Source organism: Alexandromys fortis, unplaced genomic scaffold, assembly GCF_014885135.2.
Source record: "Alexandromys fortis isolate MF-2015 unplaced genomic scaffold, M_Fortis_MF-2015_v1.1 scaffold_162, whole genome shotgun sequence".
NCBI lineage: Eukaryota > Metazoa > Chordata > Mammalia > Rodentia > Cricetidae > Alexandromys > Alexandromys fortis.
In genome coordinates this window covers 2,737,888-2,759,459 of record NW_026068033.1, presented here as the reverse complement: position 1 = coordinate 2,759,459, position 21,572 = coordinate 2,737,888, and the positions used below count along the sequence as shown (strand labels likewise).

The window sequence follows — 21,572 nt, the reverse complement described above, 5'->3', positions numbered from 1 at the left end:
TTTTTCTCCTTTTGGTGTCTTTGATCTCTAGCTAGAACCTCAAGAACTATATTGGATAGATATGGAGAGAATAGACAACCTTGTCTTGTTCCTGATTTCAGTGGAATTTCTGGAAATTTCCATTTAGTTTGATGTTGGCTGTTGGCTTGCTGTATATTGCCTTTATTAGGTTTAGGTATGTTCCTTGTATCCCTGCTCTCTCCAAGACCTTTATCATGAAGGGATGTTGTATTTTGTCAAAAGCCTTTTCAGCGTCTAATGAGATGATCATGTGGTTTTTATTTTTCAGCTTGATTATATGGTGGATTATGTCGACAGATTTTCATATGTTTAACCATGCTTGCATCTCTGGGATGAAGCCAACTTGATCATGGTGGATGATGGTTCTGTTGTGTTCTTGGATTCAATTTGCCAGTATTTTATTTAGTATTTTTGCATCAATGTAAGTGAGGTTGGTCTGTAATTCTCTTTCTTAGTGATGTCTTTCTGTGGTTTGGGTTATCAGGGTAATTGTAGCCTCATAAAAAGAGTTTGGGAATGTTTCTTCTGCTTCCATTGTATGGAATAATTTGAGGAGTATTGGTATTCGTTTTTCTTTGAAAGTCTTGTAGAATTCTGAGCTGAAACCATCTGGTCCTGGGCTTTTTTTGGTTGGGAGACATTTGATGACTGTTTCTATTTCTTTGGCAGTTATGGGTCTGTTTAATTTGCTTATCTGGTCTTGATTTAATTTTGGTAAATAATATTTATCTAGAAAGTTGTCCATTTCCTTAAAGTTTTCCAGTTTTGTGGAGTACAGATTTTTGAAACATGACCTGATGATTCTCGGTCTTTCCTTCATGTCTGTTGTTATGTCCCCCTTTTCATTTCTGATTTTGTTAATTTGGATATTCTCTCTCTGCCTTTTGGTTAGTCTGGATAAAAGTTTGTCTATTTTGTTGATTTTCTTGAAGAACCAACTCTTTGTGTTATTGATTCTTTGTATTGTTTTGTTTCTATTTTGTTGATTTCAGCTCTCAATTTATTTCCTGCCATCTAGTTTTCTTACATGAGTTTGCTTCTTTTTGTTCTAAAGTTTTTAAATATTCTGTTAATTCACTAGTGTGGGATTTTTCCAGATTCCTTATGTAGGCATTTAATGCTATGAACTTTCCTCTTAATACTGCTTTTATTGTGTCCCGTAAATTTGGGTATGTTGTGTGGCCATTTTCATTGAATTTTAGGAAGTCTTTAATTTCTCCCTTTATTTCTTCCTTGATCCATTGATGATTCAGGTGAACATTGTTTAATTTCCATGTGGTTTTGGGTTTTCTGGATTAGTATTGCTGTTGCCTTCTCATTTTAAACCATGATGATCTGATAAGGTACACTGGGTTTTGTATTTGTTGAGGTTTGTTTTGTTGCTGAATATGTGGTAATTTTTTGAGAAGGTTCCATGAGGTGCTGAGAAGAAGGTATATTCTTTTCTGTTTGGATGGAATATTCTATAGATGTCTGTTAAGTCCATTTGAGTCATACCATCTGTTCTCTTATTTCTCTGTTCATTTTTTTTTTGTCTGACTGACCTGTCCAGTGGTGAGAGGGGAGTGTTGAAGTCTCCCACTATTAATGTGTGGTTTAATGTATGATTTAAGCTTTAGAAGTGTTTCTTTTACATATGAGGGTACCCTTGTATTTGGGGGCAGTATTGAAATTTCCTCTTGATGGATTTTTCCTGTGACTAATATGAAGTGACCTTCTTTGTCTCTTTGACTGATTTTAGCTTGAAGTCTATTTTGTTAGATATTAGGATAGCTACACCCGTTTGTTTCTTAGGTTTTTTCCCCAACCTTTTACTCTGAGATGACTTCTGTCTCTGAGGTTGAGATGTGTTTCTTATAAGCAGAAGAAGGATGGATTTTGTTTTCATATCCAATCTGTTAGCCTGTGCCTTTTTATAGGTGAGTTGAGTCCATTTACATTAAGGGATATTAATGACCAGTGATTGCTATCTCCTGTTAATTTAGTTTTCATTGTTGGTGATGTTAATCTGTGTGCTTTTCCCTTCTTTGGCATTTGCTGCTATGAGACCATCCATTGTCTGTGCTTTTGTTGGTATAGCCATCTTCCTTGGGTTGGAGTCTTCCTTCTAGTATTTTGTGTAGGGCTGGGCTTGTGGTTACGTATTGGTGAAAGCTAGATTCCTCATGGAATATTCTGTTTTGTCCTTCTATGGTGATTGACCGTTTTGTTGGGTATAATAGTCTGGGATGGCATCTGTGGTCTCTTAATGTCTGCAAAATGCTCGACCATGACCTTCTGGCTTTCATTGTCTCAAATGAGAAGCCAGCTGTAATTCTGATAGGTTCACCTTTATATGTTACTTGGCTTTTTTCCTTTGTAGCTTTTAATATTCTTTTCTTTACTCTATATGTTTAGTGTTTTGATTATTTTGTGGTGAGAGGACTTTTTGTTTGGATCCAGTCTATTTGGTGTTCTATAAGCTTCTTGTATCTTCACAGGCAGATCTTTCCTTAGGTTGGGAAAGTTTTCTTCTATGATTTTGTTAAATATATTTTCTGTGCTTTTGAGTTGAACTTCTCCTTAATCTATACCTATTATTCTTAGATTTGGCCCTTTCATGGTGTCCCATATTTCCTGGATATTTTGGGTTAAGCTCTTGTTAGATATATTTTCTTTAACTGATGAGTCTATTTCCTCTATTTTATCTTCAGCACTTGAGATTCTGTCTTCCATCACATACACCACCAGTAACAGGATGATGAGAAACCAGAATCCAAGTCTTCTGCTCGGAAGCTCCTGTGCCCATCTCTTCACGGCTCCATACATCAGCTGGCATTAGGTTGGGCCAGGAATACACAGAGATGTCACCAGACTGTCAGGTGCATCCTCTCCCCAATCAAAGTACAAAGTGCCAAGAAGGGGCTGTCCAGGGCACACGATGACCCTCAGGCACCAGGACCCAGAGCTGTGTTTTTACTCACATATCCCTAAGGAAACTGGGAATGCTAGAAAGGTGAGGTTGTCTCTTCAATGGAGGAGTTGAAATACCTGTATTCCACCCAGAAAGCTGGGAGTGCAACCTGGGGACCTTTGCTGTCTATAGAGGCAGATCTCACCCAAACCTCCCAGAGCGTAAACCTTAGACTCCTCCCTCCCTAGACCTTTATCTTTAGCTCCAGTAAATAGAACCCATCCTTTAGGTCATGTCACAGCTGCCTTACAGCCCGCTGACCTCTGTCAGAGATGATACCAGATCCAAGGCCCTTACACTACAGAATCTGCCTTTGGGGCCACATGGACTTTGCAAGTGAGTTTCTATGTAGTCATACCTTAAACTTTGTGTACCTGGAATGGGAGTGGTTGTTTCCTGGAAACCTGGAATGGGAATCTTGTTGCCTAGAAACCTTTTCCCAAATTCTATGGTGTTTAAATATGCTGGTAACAAACTGCCTGGCATCAGACTCCTGCAGTGTGATCCAGGCTAAGTCAGACTGGACAGCGTTTTCAGTCTCACCTCTTTGCAGACTGTTTCCCCGCCTGCCATGACACCTGCAGGGACTCCCTTAGAGCTCCATTATCTCAGACCCGGTTTGGGCCTCAAGGTTACCTCATAGTTCTGATGTGGGAATGATTTCTTACTAATAAAGAAACTGCCTTGGCCCATTTTATTGGATAGAAAATTAGGTAGGCGGAGTATACAGAAGAGAATTCTGGGAGAAAGAAGGTTAGAGGAAGAGCCGCCATGATGCTCCCACTCCAGACAGACGCAGGTTAAGATCCTCTCTGGTAAGCCAGCTCATGGGCTACACAGAATATTAAAAATGGGTTAGAACAATATGTAAGAGCTAGCCAATAAGAAACTGGACCTAGCCGGGCCAGGCAGTGTTTGAAAGAATACAGTTTCCGTGTAATTATTTCTGGGTATGAGCTAGCCATGCGGGCGGCCGGGTGCCGGGGACGCAGCCCTGCCGTCCCTATTTCAACATAGTTCAAAATGACTGACGAACAACCCATTGCTTTAGCATCCTGCTTTAGCAGGCATAGGAGAAAGGAGGATGCAAAGCTCATTCCATCTCTTTAATTTACTGTTTGCATGCTAGGGATGGAACCTAGAGCCTCAAGTCCTCCAGGCCAGTGCTTTACAGTTGAGCACAGTGGCTGCCCATCTCATCCACTCTTGTGAGTATGTGTGTGTGCATGTGTGTGTGCAGATGCACACACCTGCACATGCAGAGGAAGAAGGACACTGGGTGACTTGCTCTTTCACTCTCTTCCCTCCCTCTGCCTCCCGAGTGCTGGGATTAAAAGCGTGCGCCACCACCGCCCGGCCTAGGATGGCTGTTTTCTAACTGTGTCTTCTCAGTTATGGCCCAGCTGCTGAGGTCCCAACAGGACTTCCGGCTGTGGGCTCCACCATCCTGCCTGCCTACCAACTTCCAGTCACTGCTTCCCAACCGAGTATTTAAAACACAGCTACAGAAGCCCAGGCTTCATTTACAAAGGCAGTAAGATGATCACAGGCAATGGGTGAGTGATCGCCCCCTAGTGGCAGGAGAGTGCACAGGTGGGGGCGGGTAAAGGAAAACAACAGGAACCCGTGTGAGCCACCAAGCCTCCAGGAAGTAGCTCTTTCTTGACTGAGCTACTTACTGTGCTATTACATGGCTTCTCCCCCTGCTATCCCTCACCATATCACAGACAAGCACACCGCTTCTCTGATGACACACACAGTCACCATGGAAACAAGCTGGCTGAGGCATCTACCGATGCTGCCATTGCTGAGGACGGTCCCCTTAGCGATGCCACCCTCTGTCTGGGCCTGTGTGTGTGTATACCCCAGGTTAGCCATCACAACTCCACAACCAGCGTGTGCCAGGGAGAAGAGCTGAGCCCTCTCATAAGTGGGAGGGGGGAGAGGAAGAGAACCGGAGGGAGAGGAGGAGATATGGAAAAAGAGGGAAGGAGGGAGAAAGAGAACAGACAGCCTTTCTAAGAAATGTATTTTATTTCAGTAACAAAATACTGGTTCTTCCAAAAACATAACAAATCCATGCTGTTCATCATTTAAGTTAACGGTCTCGGCTGGCGGGGCCTCCACTGACATCCAGTAATCGCCAGGTCTTTCTTCTCTCTTCTCTGCTGGAGTCCACCCAAGCTGACATTTAAATAGAAAAATCTAGAAAGGAAGGGAGACCACAGCAATGAAGGAGGCGCTGGATACAACAGTGATGCTTTGCACGCTCAGCATCAACGCACGACATTCCGACTGCAGCGGAGGCTGCAAAGCCTGGCCTGCTTGTGCATCTGGACACATGCCTTGCTCTCCTCCTGAAGATTCTTTTCTCTAAAGCAGGCTCTGGACAAGCTGCCAGCCTGAGCGAGGCCATCTCCCGCCAGTTTAAGTGGAGGTGAGCACACCGTGCTTTGGCACCGGCTCAGTGTGGGACACAATGCACACTTATGTTACACCTGACATTCCCGTCCTCCCCGCTAACAGGAATCAGCACAGATCCAACCAACATTCCGACTAAGATCTGCCCTCAGCATTTCAACTGCTAATCACTCCCTCTCCTCCAGCTAGCACCGAGACCATGCACTTCCCGGTTAGTTTTGCATTTCGGTCAATGAGATAATTTTTGAAAGGCAAGATTTCAGGGCAGTAGACTCTTCTGCCTGCCAAAGTCTGCAGTCCCTGAGGACCAGCGAATGGCAGCAGGCTCTGCAGTCCAGTGGCAGGGCCACAGTGCGTCTCTGGCCTCACTTCCTACAGCTGGGAGGAGGCACCGCTCGGGGGGCGAGTAGGGCAGTTCAGTTCCCAGCTCTGCTCCCCACTGTTCTTTCAGCCTGATGTAGCCCCAGAGAGCTGTCAGGGGCTGAGGGATGCAGCCATGCACGAAGTGCATGGGAGAATGCCCAGCCCCAAATCACCCTCAGTGTTCCAGGTTGGCTATTGCTAAGAAACCTGTTTGCTTCTCTCCCAACAGCCCGAGGGACCACCTACTTTCAGAAGCATGGCGTCAGAAGGGCAGTGCTCTGAAGTAGTTCATGGTAGGGTTTCAAAGAACAATTGCCCAGACTGAGCTGGGGACATCGTGCCTTTCCTGAAGCAGGAGCCCAGGAGGCTGGATTCTCAACAAGCAACACGGCATCCATGCAGCCGTGTAGGAAATGCTCGGCTGTGTAGGAAATCCTGTTCTGCAGCTGGATTCTAGAACCGTAATCTACAAGCTAGAATCCCTGCTCAGCATATGTGGATTGAGAGGTCCAGAGTCAGGCTTGATAAGTGAAGAAACGGATCCGTAAATGAGCCAGCGATTGTGTTACACCTCTGACAAGGTCTTAAGAATAGCCTCCAGGAGCCTTGAGTCCCCTCCCTCAGCACGCTCCAGGGCCCTCCCCACCCCATCCCAAGCACACAGCACACCGGGAGGCACCAGCTACATCCAGCAAAGCAACACAAGCCCCATGGTGGGGAGGAGCTGCCAGGGACGCTGGGGCATGGTCACCACTGTGGAAGTGGACTGGAGAGGGGGCAAATGAGGTTTGGCCAGATTGTGAGTGGACTGGGAAGGGATTATTTGCCACCAGGGAGTCAGACCTCATCCTGAGGGTAACAGGGTTCCTAGAACCTGTGAGTCTCCATCTCCTCCTCTGCCAGGCATGTTAGCAGATTCATGAAATACTGTTTTTCAGTTTTTAGTACCTGTGCTTCTCACGAGCACAAGTCTGCAGCTGGGAAGTCTCTCTCTCTCTCTCTCTCTCTCTCTCTCTCTCTCTCTCTCTCTCTCTCTCTCTCACACACACACACACACACACACACATGTGCGTGTGCACACACACACATACCTGACATTAATTCACACAAGAAACTTGGAGCAGAGGATTGATACTCTGAATAATCAGCAGTGGGAACACACACACACACCTGCCATTAAGAATCACAACAAGCTCGGAGCAGAGGACTGATGTTCTGTGAATGGTCAGCTGTGGGAGCACACACGCATGCACACACACTCACTCACATACACACGTGTATGCATGCGTGCGCACACGTGTTCTGTGAATGGGCAGCAGAGCAGAGGACAGAAACTCTGAGTTGTCAGCAGTGGGGGCAGAGGGTCGGGTGCTGCACTTGTCTGTGGGGCCCCTGTGTCCTCTCACGGCCTTCATCCTGAGGATGCAGAGACCTCAGGGCACTGGAGCCCTCCGGACAGGTTTCGCTTACAAAGCCCAGTACCTCTGAGGTCTCTTCAGTTCTCCTTCTTCTCCAACCGCTGCTTCCTCTCCGCTTGCAGCTTTGCTTCCAGGCTTTTCCTCTGGTACATTTTCACGCCCGCAAAGGCCAGGCAGAGGATCAGGGTTTTTGCTGCCAGGATATACAGCAGCAGGGGCACGTGGTCAAGAACCTCAAGGGAGAAAGACACAAATGATGGCTCTCGCAGTCACATGAGTCTCCGCCCGCCGCTTTCATTCTGCAAATGCTACTGGGCCCTAAAATGTTTCAGAGCGAGGCTAGGTGCGTGGCCACACTGGTGTCCTAGGTAGTAACCAACCACCTGACACAACCTACAGTCATCTGAGAGGAAAGCCCAGGCTGGAGGAGTGGCCTCGACCGGACTGGCTGGTGGCCATGTCGGTGGGGAACCGTCTTGATTATTGACTGATGCAGAGGAGCTCAGCTCACAGCACGTGGTAGGCAGGCCTGGGCTGTGGAAGAAAGCAGTCTGAGAGGCTGGAGAGATGGCCAGAGTTAGACTGAAACGGTCTCCTGCTCCTGATTCCAAGTTAGACACATCTGTGTCTCTCATCCAGACCCGCTGGGATTCACCCCTGGTTGTGGATTTGACATTTGGCAGGGGAGCATCGGTTGCTGTATTCTGGAAAGTCCCTGTACCCTAAGAGCCTTCTGTGTGTCTCCTTTTGTCCACCCTCCAGCGCCATGAGGGGTCAGACAGCTCTGGCTGGAGATGAGAAATTAACTATGGGGTCTCTAATGGGTGAGGAAGAGCAGGACCCCACTCCCTCCGTTCTGAGGCCCGATTCTCCACCGCTGCATTCCCTGGTAACACAAGCACGCCCTCCTACCTGAATTAGTTTTACAATTAAGTCAGACATGCAGCAACTCAACCGGATTTAATACCTTAGAAACTATTCAACCATCAGGTGTGATTATCTAAGGATCTCTGAGGAAGGATGCCCTGTGATAGAACACTATATGAATACCGTGGACAGGGGAAGATAAATCATGAGATTGCTAAATTTACCTAAGGCAGTGACCATGTCCACTTGTCACCTAAACAACCCCTATGTCACCTAAGAGTGGAGTCAAACAGCTTAGGTGCAATGGAGGATCACGAAGATGACAGGGCAGAGGACACCGATGGACATTCACCCTGGGAACACGAAGGGCTTAGGCTGCTGATGCGTCTGTCATGTGGCTCCTCATGAGCCCTCCTGGCTGACTTCCCTTGCTTCCCACAAACCTCTCGGGCTTCTGGGCTTCTTTCCTGAAGGTTCACACTCCAAGGCCAGTCACACTCCTGTCTGCGAATGCACTGCCTTGTCACAGAGCTGCCTTTAGAGCACCTAGGCTGGCCGGAACTGGCTCAGTCTGAACAAGATTACCCCATCTCTGTGTGTAGCCTGTGGTCCTAGTAAGGCGGAGCCCACGTCACAGCCCTTGGTTCTATGGGCCACAAACAAGGGCAGGAACACGTTATCTCTACAGGAAGCTGGCAGGCAAACTGAAAAGGAAATAAAGCTAACACACACGGTTAAGGGTCTCATTATTTCTTTTCTTTTTATAGGGACTAGAGAGGCAGGAATTTCCCAGTTGACAGGGGAGGGCAATGCCAACAGGGGGCAAGGGCACTAAAGGGCTAAGGAGCATGCCCGGTTTCCTGCTCCTTCCAGGGTAGAGGCTTCAGTTGGCCTCAGGTTCCCTATGATTTTATCATCTTTCAAAATATGCAGAGCTGTAGGAGAAGACTGACTACTGCTGGGCGGGGGAGAGCAACTCTGTGTGTGTGCGTCAGTGTGTGTGTGTGTCTCTGTGTGTGCGTCAGTGTGTCTGTGTCAGTGTGTGTATGTCTGTGTGCGTCAGTGTGTGTCTCTGTGTGTGTGCGTCAGTGTGTGTATGTGTGTCAGTGTGTGTGTCTGTGTGCGTGTATCTGTATGTTGGGGTGGATGAGATAAACTGTGTGTGTATGAGTCTGTGTGCTGGGGTGGGTAAAGATCACCTATGTGTGTGTATCTATGTGTCTCTTGTGTGTCTCTCTATGTGTGTATCTCTGTGTGTGTCTGTGTGTGTGTGTGTGTGCTAGAGTGGGTGAGATCAATTGTGTGTGTCTGTGTTGGATTTGTATGTGTCTGTATATGTGTATCTGTGTGTCTGTGTTGTGTTTGTATGTGTTTGTGTATCTATGTGTGTGTGTCTGTGTGCTGGGATGGGTGAGATCAACTCTGTGTGCATGTGTCTATAATGTGTTTGTCTGTGTGCATGTGTGCATGTGTCTATATATATATATATCTATGTGTGTGTGTGCGATCAAATCTGTGTGTGTATGTATATGCATGTGTTTCATGTGCTTGTTTGTGCATGTGTGCCTGAGGATTGTCTTTCTTTTACTCTGCACTGAACACGAGCTCAGCTCAGGTTTGGCTAGACTGGCTGCCCAGCAATGCCCCTAGGATCTACCTATCTGCACCCTCCCTGTGTAGTCAAGGCTGGCCCTGAACTCGCTCCCCGTCCTTCAGTGTCTACCTGCAGCCCACCGGGATGGCAGTGAGCAGCTGTTTGTGTAGGTAACTTCCTTCCACCTCACCTCGAGGGCTTCAGGCATTTCTCTCTGAGGACGCTGCTGCCCACAGCTAGCCAAACGCAACCAGCCAGCAGGCTTTGCTCTCCTACCCTCAGCCTCTGCCCTGACAGCTGAATCTAACACTTTATAGCAATCTTTTTGCATTTATTTCCAATCAGTTCAGCGTGTCCCTGGTGCTCCAATGGGTAATTTACGATATGTTCTAAAAGTGTTTTCCATGAAAACTGAGTTGAAATCTTTGAGACTCATATGTGGCTAGGAAAAGTGATCTTGGCAAAACAACTGTAAGAGATTATGGAAGAGGACCAGGACAATTGGAAGTTTTGTTTATTGTTTTATTTTGTTTTCTGAGACAGGGTTTCTCTGTGTAGCCCCGGCTGTCCTGGAACTTGCTTTGTAGAACAGGCTGACCTTGAACTAACAGAAATCTGACTGCCTCTGCCTCCTGAGTACTGGGGACTAAAGGCATGCACCACCACCACTCAGCGAAAATTCAAAGTTTTGTAAGCTCTTAATCCACTGTCTTAATCAACTCAGGCTCGTGTATCAAAGTCATGAACAAACATCTGGAGGCTGCAGTCTGACAGTAAGCACAGCGTGCTCACATGCTTATGGGGGCCTCTTCGGGGATGTGCCCCAGGCTCCTAGTATCTTCACACGGTAGAAAGGCTGAGGAAGCTCCCAGGTCTGTTTTATACGGGCATGCACTGCCTTAGCTCCCCATCCGTTGCTGTGATGACCATCCTAACGAGCCAGCTAAGGAAAGAAGGGCTTATTGTGGCTCATAGCTCCAAGGTGCAGTCCGTCATGGCAGGGGGGTCACGACAGCAAGAGCCTGAGATGGCTGGTCACACTGTATCCACACCCAGGATGCAACTCAGGGACGGGTACCACCCGCAGTGGGCGGGTCTTTCCACCACAACTGACCTCCTCAAGGTGATCCCATCCCCACAGGCGAGCTAGAGGCCTGTCTCCCAGGCTGACAACTGAATTCAGCCACCACAGTCCCATTCATGAGGGCTCCACCTACAACATAACCACCTCCCACAGGCTCCACCTCTAAACACCACCATGCCGACCTCAGAAGCGCAATATATGTATTTAGAGGCGCGAACATTCACCCATTCCATCTACCTTAAAGAAACGGAAGGGTGAAATGCTGGGCGAAGCTCTGAAGCCCCGGTTTTTAAGAAAAAAGGGAGCTCTTAATTTAGAGGAGGAACATCCAAGAAGGGCCCAGCCTCCCTCCAGCAGTCTGGAGAGCGAATGCAGACTCACGAGTTTTAACTCAGACATTAATGGGATTATATTTTGTCTACTTTATATGTATAAAAATGCTTTACTCCCACAAGCTCCAAACCCATGGTGATATAGACAACCCTAGTTAAACTCAGCCACAGGACAAAAGAAAAAGACACAGTGTGACAGAGGAACCTAGAGGGAGGAAAGCTGACTGGATAGGAATGAGATGAGAGAAACCGGCAATGGTTCCATTAAAACATACACAAAATTGTTGAAGAACAGATTTAATTATTATTAAATCTGAAACAGCATTGTTACTGTGGGTTTTTTTTATATACACTCATGAATGCTATGGGTTTTTTGTTTGTTTGGTTTTGGTTTTTTGAGATAGGATTTCTTTGTGTAGTCCTAGCTGCCCTAGAACTCACTCTGTAGACCAGGCTGGTCTTGAACTCACAGAGATCCGCTGCCTCTGTCTCTGGAGTGCTGGGATTAAAGATGTGCACCACCATCACCTGGCCAAACGCTATGATTTGTATCATGTGTTAAATAAAGGTGTTCCGGCAAAGTGCAGTGAACCTTCAGGGAGAGGCCTCAGGGGAGGTCCCCAGGCCACTGGAGCACGGCGGCAGGTCTGCTGTGGGAGTGAGAAGTCTTACCTACTTCTATTTTCTGTCCACGCCGGCTGTCACCCCCACCCGTGGTCCACAGCCAGACTGGAATGTCCGGACCCCATGAGCTATAAAAATAAGCCAGCTAATCAACTCAGGTGTCCTCCTAGTGTGACTGATATATGAGGAAAGACAAAAGCAAAACAAACAAAACTACACATTTTAAAGCCAGTCTTACCTTCCAGTTCATGGCGGCCCGCCTGGGAGTTCACTTCCGACCAATGCAACCCGTAGACGCAAGCATGAGAGGCGGCTGGGGGGTCGGGTCCAAGGAGCTGGGTGTTCTGAGCTGGGGAAAGAAGCAGACCCATTAGGAAGCCACGTCTTTGACAGAGACGGGCACCTGAGCACTGCAGAGCTGGGCCAAGAGCTCTGCACAAGGTGACCCAGAGCTCGTCCTGGTGGCTCTCCACAGCCCCCTGCACAGTGCTGCTCCTGAGACATCTGTCCCCATCCGAGTCCTCTGCGTACCCAAAGCCCACTTTCACAAATGTCCTCTCTCCTATCTCCTGACTCAAAGACAAGCAAGTTTAGGGATGGAGGTCCCTGTGAGTGTTGCCTGTGTTGATCCTGGCTTTAGAAAAATCTGGAGGGAAAGGATAAATGAGAGGCCAAAACACTGTGCTAACAGCTAATTTGTCCAGAAAAAATCTGTTGCAAGGAGCCGCTTGTTTGTCCTGGCTGCCCAGAACCAAAATAATCACACAGAAACTGTATTAATTAAATCACCATTTGGTCCATTACCTCTAGCTTCTTATTGGCTAACTCTTACAAATAAATGTAAACCATTTCTATTAATCTGTGTATGGCCACGTGGCTGTGGCTTACCCACTAAAGTTCTGGTGTCTGTCTCCAGCAGGGCTACATGGCAGCAGCAAGATGTCTCTGTCAATTCTAGAGTTTTGGAAGTTGCTTGCAAGGTACTTTCTGTTTACTGAGGTAATATTATATCCTTCTGGAGTCTTTGATGGAGTTGAATTTATAGTTATAGTTTTCCTTAGTTATGATAAAAGATAAAGTAGATATAAATATTATAACTGTAATTCTTATTTGATACCTGTTTTGTCATATGTAATTTTACTATGTTAAAGTTAAAACCTTCCTTTTTATTTAAACAGAAAAGGGGAAGTGATGCGGGAGTCCCCTCTGTGTGCTGTGATTACCATTAATGAATAAAGAAACTGCTTTGAACCTATAGCAGGGCAGAACTAAACTAGGCAGGGAAAACTAAATTGAATGCTGGGAGGAAGAAGGGCGGAGTCAGAGAGAAGCCATGGATTCTCTGCCTGAGATGGACGCCAGTTAGAATCTCTGGTAAGCCACGGCCTCGTGGCGATACACAGATTAATAGAAATGGGTTAAATTAATATGTAAGAGTTAGCCAATAAGAAGCTAGAGCTAATGGGCCAAACAGTGATTTAATAAATACAGTTTCTGTGTGATTATTTTGGGGTTGAGCATCCAGGAACTAACAGCAGCCTTCCTGCTACAAAAATCCTTCCAAAGAGTAAAAGAGACCTAGAGCAAGTGAGAGCGTAGAGCTAGCTAGAGAATACACGTTCTCCAGGGCCTATGGCTTGTTCCCTTAGGAGATGACACATGTCCCACAGCCAAAACTCTTGCGATCTGAGACAGCCTGCACACTGTGTCAACCAGATGGTCCCTACTATTTCTGAACTTGACTTCCGCAGCACAGCATTGACGGCTGGCTCTACTGTGCCCGGCTGTACTAATCAAGCCAACTAGTCTATATTCTACGACCTTTACTTTAAAGGGGGAAGAGAAAAGATATTACTGGAATCTGAACCCATCTGGTACGGGAGGTCTCTGTCTTAAATGGATGTTCCGGGGTTCTTGGCATCTCATTGAAAGTACACAGAATGAAAAGTGGAAAAGGAGGGATTTTATCCAGAAGCATAGTACAGTCCAGATGCTCTACAAGAAGGCAATGGGCTACCTGAGCTGGAGTGGACAAGGACAGCTGGTTACTGCTCATGGCTTCCTTCTGTGGGTGCAGACAGGGTGGGAGCTGATGGCTAGGGCTGAGGTATAGGTGTTCTTCTGGTTCTAATTGATGAGTCTGAGTTATGTAAGCTTTAGTTCACAGCCTTTCGTATGATGTATTTGATGTTAATCCTGTATGTGCCCAATTCCAATAAGGCACAGCCAAAGGAGGGCAAATAGGGATTTCCCCCCTAAATGTTCATTTTGAGGTCATAGTTTGCCTTACTGTGCATGCACCCCAAACCAGTACATGTTGGATCTGGCCATGTCCCCTGGTTTCAAGATATGCTTGGTCACCAGACACCAGACAGGAGTTACTGAGGGTTGCTAGGGAACTGCAGTTTGCGTGTCCATAAGCCTCTTTTTAAAAGGAGATGTGCAATGCATCAGGGAAGAAATTAAAAACTTCTTAAAAGTCAATCAATGAAAATGACCACACAACATACCCAAATTTATGGGATACGATGAAAGCAGTATTAAGAGGAAAGTTCATAGCACTAAATACCTATCTATATAAAGAAGCTGGAAAAATCCCACACTAGTGAGCTAAGAGAACACCTGAAAACTCTAGAACAAAAAGAAGCAAACTCACCCAGGAGGACTAGATAGCAGGAAATAATTAAATTGAGAGCTCAAATCAACAAAATAGAAACAAATAATACAAAGAATCAATGAGACAAAGAGTCCATTCTTCAAGAAAAATCAAAAAATAAACAAACCTTTATCCAAACTAACCAAAAGGCAGAGAGAATATCCAAATTAACAAAATCAGAAATGAAAAGGGGGACATGACAACAGACATAGGAAATTCAGAGAATCATTAGGTCCTATTTCAACAATCTGTACTCCACAAAATTAGAAAACTTAAAGGAAATGGACAACTTTCTGGATAAAAATATCACTTACCAAAATTAAATCAAGACCAGATAAGCAAATTAAATAGACCTATAACTGCTAAAGGATCACATGATCATCTCATTAGATGCTGAAAAAGCCTTCGACAAAATACAATATTTCTTCATGATAAAGGTCTTGGAGAGAGCAGGGATACAAGGAACATACCTAAACATAATAAAAGCAATATACAGCAAGCCACCAGCTAACATCAGACTAAATGGAGAGAAACAGCGATCCCACTGAAATTAAGAACAAGACAAGGTTGTCCACTCTCTCCATATCCATTCGATATAATTCTTGAGGTCCTAGCTAGAGCAATAAGACAACAAAAGGAGGTCAAGGGGATACAAATCGGAAAAGAAGAAGTCAAACTCTCACTATTTGCTGATGATATGATAGTTTACATAAACGACCCCAAAAATTCTACCAAGGAACTTCTACAACTCATAAACACCTTCAGTAATGTAGCAGGATACAAGATTAACTAAAAAAAAAAAATCAGTAGCCCTCCTGTACACAGATGATAAATGGGCTGAGAAAGAAATCAGAGAAACATCACCCTTCACAATAGCTACAAATAGCATAAAATATCTCGGAGTAACTCTAACCAAACAAGTGGAAGACTTGTATGACAAGAACTTTAAATCTTTGAAGAAAGAAATCGAAGAAGACACCAGGTAATGGAAAGATCTCCCATGCTCTTGGATAGGCATAATTAATATAGTAAACATGGCAATCTTACTAAAAGCAATTTACAGAGCCAATGCAATGCCTATCAAAATCCCAGCAAAATTCTTCACAGACCTGGAAAGAACAGTACTCAACTTCATATGGAAAAGCAAAAAACCCAGGATAGCCAAAACAATCCTGTACAATAAAAGAACTTCTGGAGGCATCACAATCCCTGACTTCAAACCCTACTACAGAGCTACAGTACTAAAAACAGCCTAGTATTGGCATAAGAACAGACAGGAGGATCAATGGAACTGAATTGGAGACCCAGATATCAACCTACACACCTACAAACACCTGATTTTTGACAAAGAAAAAAAATATAAAATGGAAAAAAGAAAGCATGTTCAACAAATGGTGCAGGCATAACTGAATATCAACATGTAGAAGAATGAAAATAGGTATATATCTATCACCATGCACAAAACTCAAGTCCAAATGGATCAAAGACCTCAACATAAAGCCAACCACACTGAACCTCATAGAAGAGAAAGTGGGAAGTACACTTGAACACATTGGCACAGGAGATCATTTCCTAAGTATAATCCCAGTAGCACAGACACTGAGAACAACAATTAATAAATGGAACCTCCTGAAACTGAGAGGCTTCTGTAAGCAAAGGACATGGTCAACAAGACAAAATGGCAGCCTACAGAATGGGAAATGATCTTCAAGCCCACGTCGGACAGAGTTCTGATCTTCAAAATATATAAAGAACTCAAGAAATTGGTCATCAAAAGAACAAATAATCCAATAAAAAATGGAATACAGACCTAAACAGAGAACTCTCAACAGAGGAATCTAAAATGGCTAAAGGATACTTAAGGAAATGTTCAACATCCTTAGTCATCAGAGAAATGCAAATCAAAACAACTCTGAGATTTCATCTTACACCTGTAAGAATGGCCAAGATCAAAAACACTTATTGTTGAAATAGAAGCGGCGGGGCTGCATCCCCAACACCCCGGCCGCTTGGCTAGCTCATGCCCAAAATAACAACACACAAACTGTATTCATTTAAGAACTGCTTGGCCCATGAACTCTAGCCCTTACAGGCTAATTCTCGCACCTGGACTAGCCCATTTCTAATGATGTGTGTAAGCACCCCAAGGTGCGCTTACCAGGGAGATTCTAGCCTATGTCCATCCTGGGTTGGAGTTGCCTGGGAGAGCGGAGCCTGGCGTCTCTGCTCCAGAGAGCAGAGCTGTCGAGTCTACCCGGGAGAGCTGAGCATGGCGTCTCTGCTCTAGAGAGCAGAGCTGTCGGGTCTCTCCAAGAGCAGAGCAGAGTCTGACCTCACTTCCTCTTCCACCCAGCATCCTATTCTGTTTATTCCACCCACCTATGTTCTAAGCTATGAGGACAGCCAAGCAGTTTCTTTATTGCTCAATGACCTTCCTCCATCAACTTATGAAAACTTATGCTGGAGAGATGTGGGGTAAAGGGAAAGGGAACACTCCTCCATTGCTGGTTGGAGTGAAAACTGGTACAGCCCCTTTGATATCAGTATGGCAATTTCTCAGAAAATTAGGAAACAACCCACCTCAAGACTCAGCAATACCACTTTTGGGTATAAACCCAAAGAATGTTCAATTGTACCACAAGGACATGTGCTCAACTATATTCATAGCAGCATTGTTTGTCATAGCCAGAACCTGGAAACAACCTAAATGCCTTACAACCAAAGAATGGATAAGGAAAATGTGATACATTTACACAATGGAGTACTACACAGCAGAAAAAATAATGATATCTTGAAATTTGCTGGCAAATGGATGGAGCTAGAAAACATCATATTGAGTGAGGTAATACAGACCCAGAAAGGCAAATATCATATATACCCACTTATTAGTGACTTTTAGACATAAAGCAAAGAAAAAACAGCCTATAACTCACAATCCCAGAGAACCTAGACAACAATGAGAACCCTAAGAGAGACATACATGGATCTAATGTACATGGGAAGTAGAAAAAGACAAGATATCCTGAGTAAATTGGGAGCATGGGGACCATGGGAGAGGATAGGAGGGGAGGGAAGAAGGAAGGGGAGTGGAGAAAAATATGTAGCGTAATAAAAACAATTAAGAAAGAAAGAAAGTGCGCCCAAACACAGGCTCCAGAGAAGAGAAGGTTCAGTGAGGAAGGGCAGGTCAGAGAAGAGGAAGGCTGTGCACCACCGAGCTGAGCCACAGGAATGGCATCCAGTGGCTGACCTGAGTGACTGAGAGTCCTGGGAGTCACGAGGGCAAACTCCCACTGCAACTGGGTTTGCAGAACAATGGGAGATCACTTGCCCAGCAGGCACAAGGCTCTGCAACACCACCTGAAATATATGGGAAGGGGGAGAGCATCTTTGTAAAGGGGGGAAGGCAACAGGCAGTGACTGGAGAGGAATCAGGGTAAAGGCCAGGACTGCTTATGAAGACATCACAGGTGGTCAGCCCTAAACACATGTACATATGTACAATACTAAATAGACTCAGCAGTGTGTGTGTGTGTGTGTGTGTGTGTAAAATAACAAAAGGTTATGAATTCGAGAGGAACCGGGGTGGACGGAGCAGGGGGAACTGGAAATCTTGTAAATGCATTCATGAAATAAAATTTTTAATTAAAAAACAAAGGGAGGTGTGCATGCAGCTCCATGGGGCGGGGAGGGGGAGACCCCAGCTAGTTTTGCTGGGAAAGCAGTGTGTGTGTGGGGGGCACTCACAGGTTTCCCTTCCCTTGCCCACCACACATCAGTCAGTCAGATCCGGACTCTAGCCCCAGAAAAACACCTGGACACAGGTGGAGAGCATCAGAATCCTGAGGCAGGGTTGCTTCTATCCACAGGACTCATTGGGATCAGAATCAGAGAAGCAACAGGAAACTTCGCAGGCCTTTTGAACAGGTTTCCTTAGGGAAACCTCACGGGAGATGGTTTAGAAAAAACAGTTCAATTACAAAAGTATCAAATATATAGAAGTCAGATCTCGATCTATTCAAAGTTATAGAATCTGAAAGCCAGCTAGCTATTGGCACAAGATAGCCAAGTTTTCCCCTTGGCTTGTGTAAAGTCAGATAAACCAGTAAGAGCTGAATTCAAAGCTCTGTTTAAATGTGCTATCAGTGGCTGAAGGCGCCCACTCCCTTCAGGGCAGCAGCAGAGTCTGCCCTGCGGTGGGAAGAATGCGCTCTTTGCGTGTTACAACCTGCTGCCAGAGTTCATACCTTGAGTCACTAGTCATTTCAGGGATTAGCCGTGCTGTATATTAAAACAAAATATTTAAGTTCTTTTCCATTTTATTTTTATAATTCCTTCTTAATTGAGAGTTGTGTACATGCATAGTCGGTGATTTAATTGTCTCCCACAAACCACCTATGTGAATGGACATACACAGGCTGTTGACTCCCAAAGTCAAGGCCCAAGAGGCTCACCAAAGGAAATACGTGAAAACCAATCCCTGGGGTCGGGAAGTCTGGCAAACACACTGTGTTTAGTGGCAATGTGACCTTGGTCGGGTACTTGGCCTCTGTAGCCTCCTTCAGAAGTTGACCCATAATCTCTAAGAACCATGAGCAGCACACAGAAAACACTAATCAGTGCCAAGTATGACTGTTTGGATAATCTCTCACCTTTGCTCCTGGTTCTGCCAGATAACAAATAGCACCAGGGCAGGATGTAGTCAGGACAGGACAGCTAAGCATGGGATAAAGAATAGGGCAAGGCGAAGGACGTAGGGACTCTGCTCCAGGTGGCACTCATGGCTGGGTATATGACCAGGAAAGCCATTAACCTCCAGAACCTCTTACTTGTAATATCAGGCTCCAAAAAGTGAATCTCCCACTCTGGAATTGATGTCAACAGAACCTGATAGTAAACAGGCTGGCAACTAGAGGGTTAAAAGGTAAGGGCTCTGAGAAGGAACAGAGGACTGGTGTGGCTCAGCCCTAGAGCGTGAGGAGCACACACACAGCTCCAGGTTCAACCCCAAGGAACTCTTAAGTGAGTCCTAGCATTTGGGTCGTGGAGGTGGGAGATCAGAACTCAAGGTCATCCAAGAGAGAGAGGGAGAGGGAGAGAGAGGGGGAGAGAGAGAGAGAAAAAAAAAAAGAGAGAGAGAGTTCTCCCAAAGAGAAGAGGAGAGAAATGAAGAGTTAAAGAAAAAGCAAATCTGTCATAGTGATAGAGCGGGTTGTGTGAACAGAAGAGGCCAAAGGACCCGGAGCAGAGCTGCTGGTTCTCACTCCACTGCTTTAAATTACACAGTCCAGCCAGGCCGTGGCAGCCCACGCCTTTAATCCCAGCACTCAGGAGGCAGAGGCAGGTGGATTTCTGTGAGTTTGAGACCAGCCTGGTCTACAAGAGCTAGTTCCAGGACAGGCCCCAAAGCTACAGAAAAACCTTGTCTCGAAAAATCAATCAATCAATCAATCAATCAATCAATCAATCACAGTCCAAAGCAGACATTTCCACGGCAGCTTGCGAGCCTTCTGCAAATGAGACAACCAAGAAGGCTAAAGGGAAGAGTGAGCTGTCTGCTCCGGTACCATGTGCTCTGGAGCCTGCTCAGAAACGAGAGGCAGCTGGCGTTGGAGGGATGAAACCACCAAGGTGAGGACAGCTGGAAGGCATTAAAAGAGACGAACCACGGGGGACCCAGACAGGCTTAGCTTAACCCGCAACAGTATCAAAACGGTTTGGATAAAGCTGCTATTTATTGCAAAGCAGCACCCCGCTTGACAGGTTTTTTTTCTAGAAAGGTGAGCACTCATTTGGTTAGGCCAATTAAAACAACATGGGCAATGCCACTCACAAGCTCCCTTGCTTCTTGGCAGGCCTGAGAAGTCAAGGTGCACCCCCCACTCCAGCCACCACCGAGCGAGCAGTTATGGGAACTCTGAAGCTGTTTTCATTCCCGTCTCTACCCCTTTCACTTCAGTTCCTCATTTCAACTACCGTAGGTTCAGGTGGCCGGTGATCCTTGGGCCTCACTTAGCCCGCTCTGCATAGGTCTTGGTTTTCAGGAAATCCAGATCCACCCATGCCGGGCGGCTCAACCTATAAATCTCAGTACTTTGGGGATCCTCTGAGAAACCAGAGCCACGGTGGACCTCTCCGCTCGCGGGAACTACACACCTCATTTGGACAACTTCAAAGTTGTGCTCCTATGCAAACTGGATCCTAGGCACCACAGAATCAAATGGGGCTTTGCTATTCCTGGGTAACGGGGTCTCCAGTAGGGCTCCCAACCCCAACACATGCAAGGTGCAACCCTCGCCCCACTAAGGGGCGAAATAGAGGGCCCGGGGTTATCGCCTCTCCATCCCTTCGTGCCTAGAGCAAGGCGACCGGAGTATTAGAATTCCCACGCGCTGTGTGGCCGCGGCCAGTGTCATCAGGGAGAAGCACAAACACCGAGTGTCCGAGGGACTCCCAGCGCCCCAAATTGTCAATTACACACTTACAACTCAAGGCGGTGGGCCTCCTGGCCGGGTGCTGACAAGCCACGACTCCCACAATCCCGTCGGGGAAACTACACATCCCGAAATGCACCGCTCCGCACGCAAGCACCGGCGTGAAGGTCACCGCTTGAGGCGCAAGCGCTTTGGGTCTAGGGTGCTGTTAGCGCTGCTGGAAGCCGTGCAGGGTTTAAGGCAAACGCAGGCACTGTGGGAATCGGGCAAGTCACCTGGGGTAATGAGAAATGCAGAAATCCAAATCGGACCCCTAAGAGTGGTCCACAGGTGTGTTGCGGCCTGGAGTCCTTGGTTCATGCCGCGGCGCATCTTCATCCTCCACTACATTGGCTGATGTCAGCTTGCTTCTATCTACAGCTGAGGACAACGGGTCGCCAGTTTGTTTGTTTTTGTTGTCCCCCCCCCCCCAGATTTAGCATTTCTCCATGGGAACAACATGGAAGCAGCGTCCTTTGGGATAACTGAAGGATACACCTGCATTAGGTTCCCAAATTCTTTTCTAACCGTTGGTCCCTGAAAGCATGCTGAGCGGGGAGGCGCACAGGGAGCAGCCCTGGACAAGGCTGTGGAGAGGGAAAGTAGCCACCCGAGCTCCCCACTTGGACCCCTCCTTTTGTAGAGGGGGAAGCTGATGCCCGGTGCTGTCATTAGAAGCCCTACAAATACCCTGCAGTGACAGGGTGGATATTTGAACCCAAGAAATCTAAGTTCAAATCTCGTTATGCTTCTTTGTGGAGATAAA

General features: G+C 46.2%; 1 protein-coding gene across 2 annotated transcripts; it reads right to left on the bottom strand.

The window, feature by feature from the left end:
• Nucleotides 1–4,989: 4,989 nt before the first annotated feature.
• On the bottom strand, nt 4,990–20,932 carry Smim11 (small integral membrane protein 11). 2 transcript variants are annotated; one of them, XM_050164815.1, is made up of 4 exons: nt 20,819–20,932; nt 11,916–12,026; nt 7,241–7,409; nt 4,990–5,179 (listed from the first exon to the last, which is right to left on the bottom strand). In XM_050164815.1, the coding sequence occupies exons 2-3, from the start codon at nt 11,925–11,927 to the stop codon at nt 7,254–7,256; spliced, it is 168 nt and encodes a 55-aa protein (XP_050020772.1). In that variant the 5' UTR covers nt 11,928–12,026; nt 20,819–20,932; the 3' UTR covers nt 4,990–5,179; nt 7,241–7,253. The 2 variants fall into 2 exon arrangements, with proteins under 2 accessions (XP_050020772.1, XP_050020773.1); XM_050164816.1 differs by having other exon boundaries at nt 11,916–12,012; nt 20,819–20,920.
• Nucleotides 20,933–21,572: the final 640 nt, after the last annotated feature.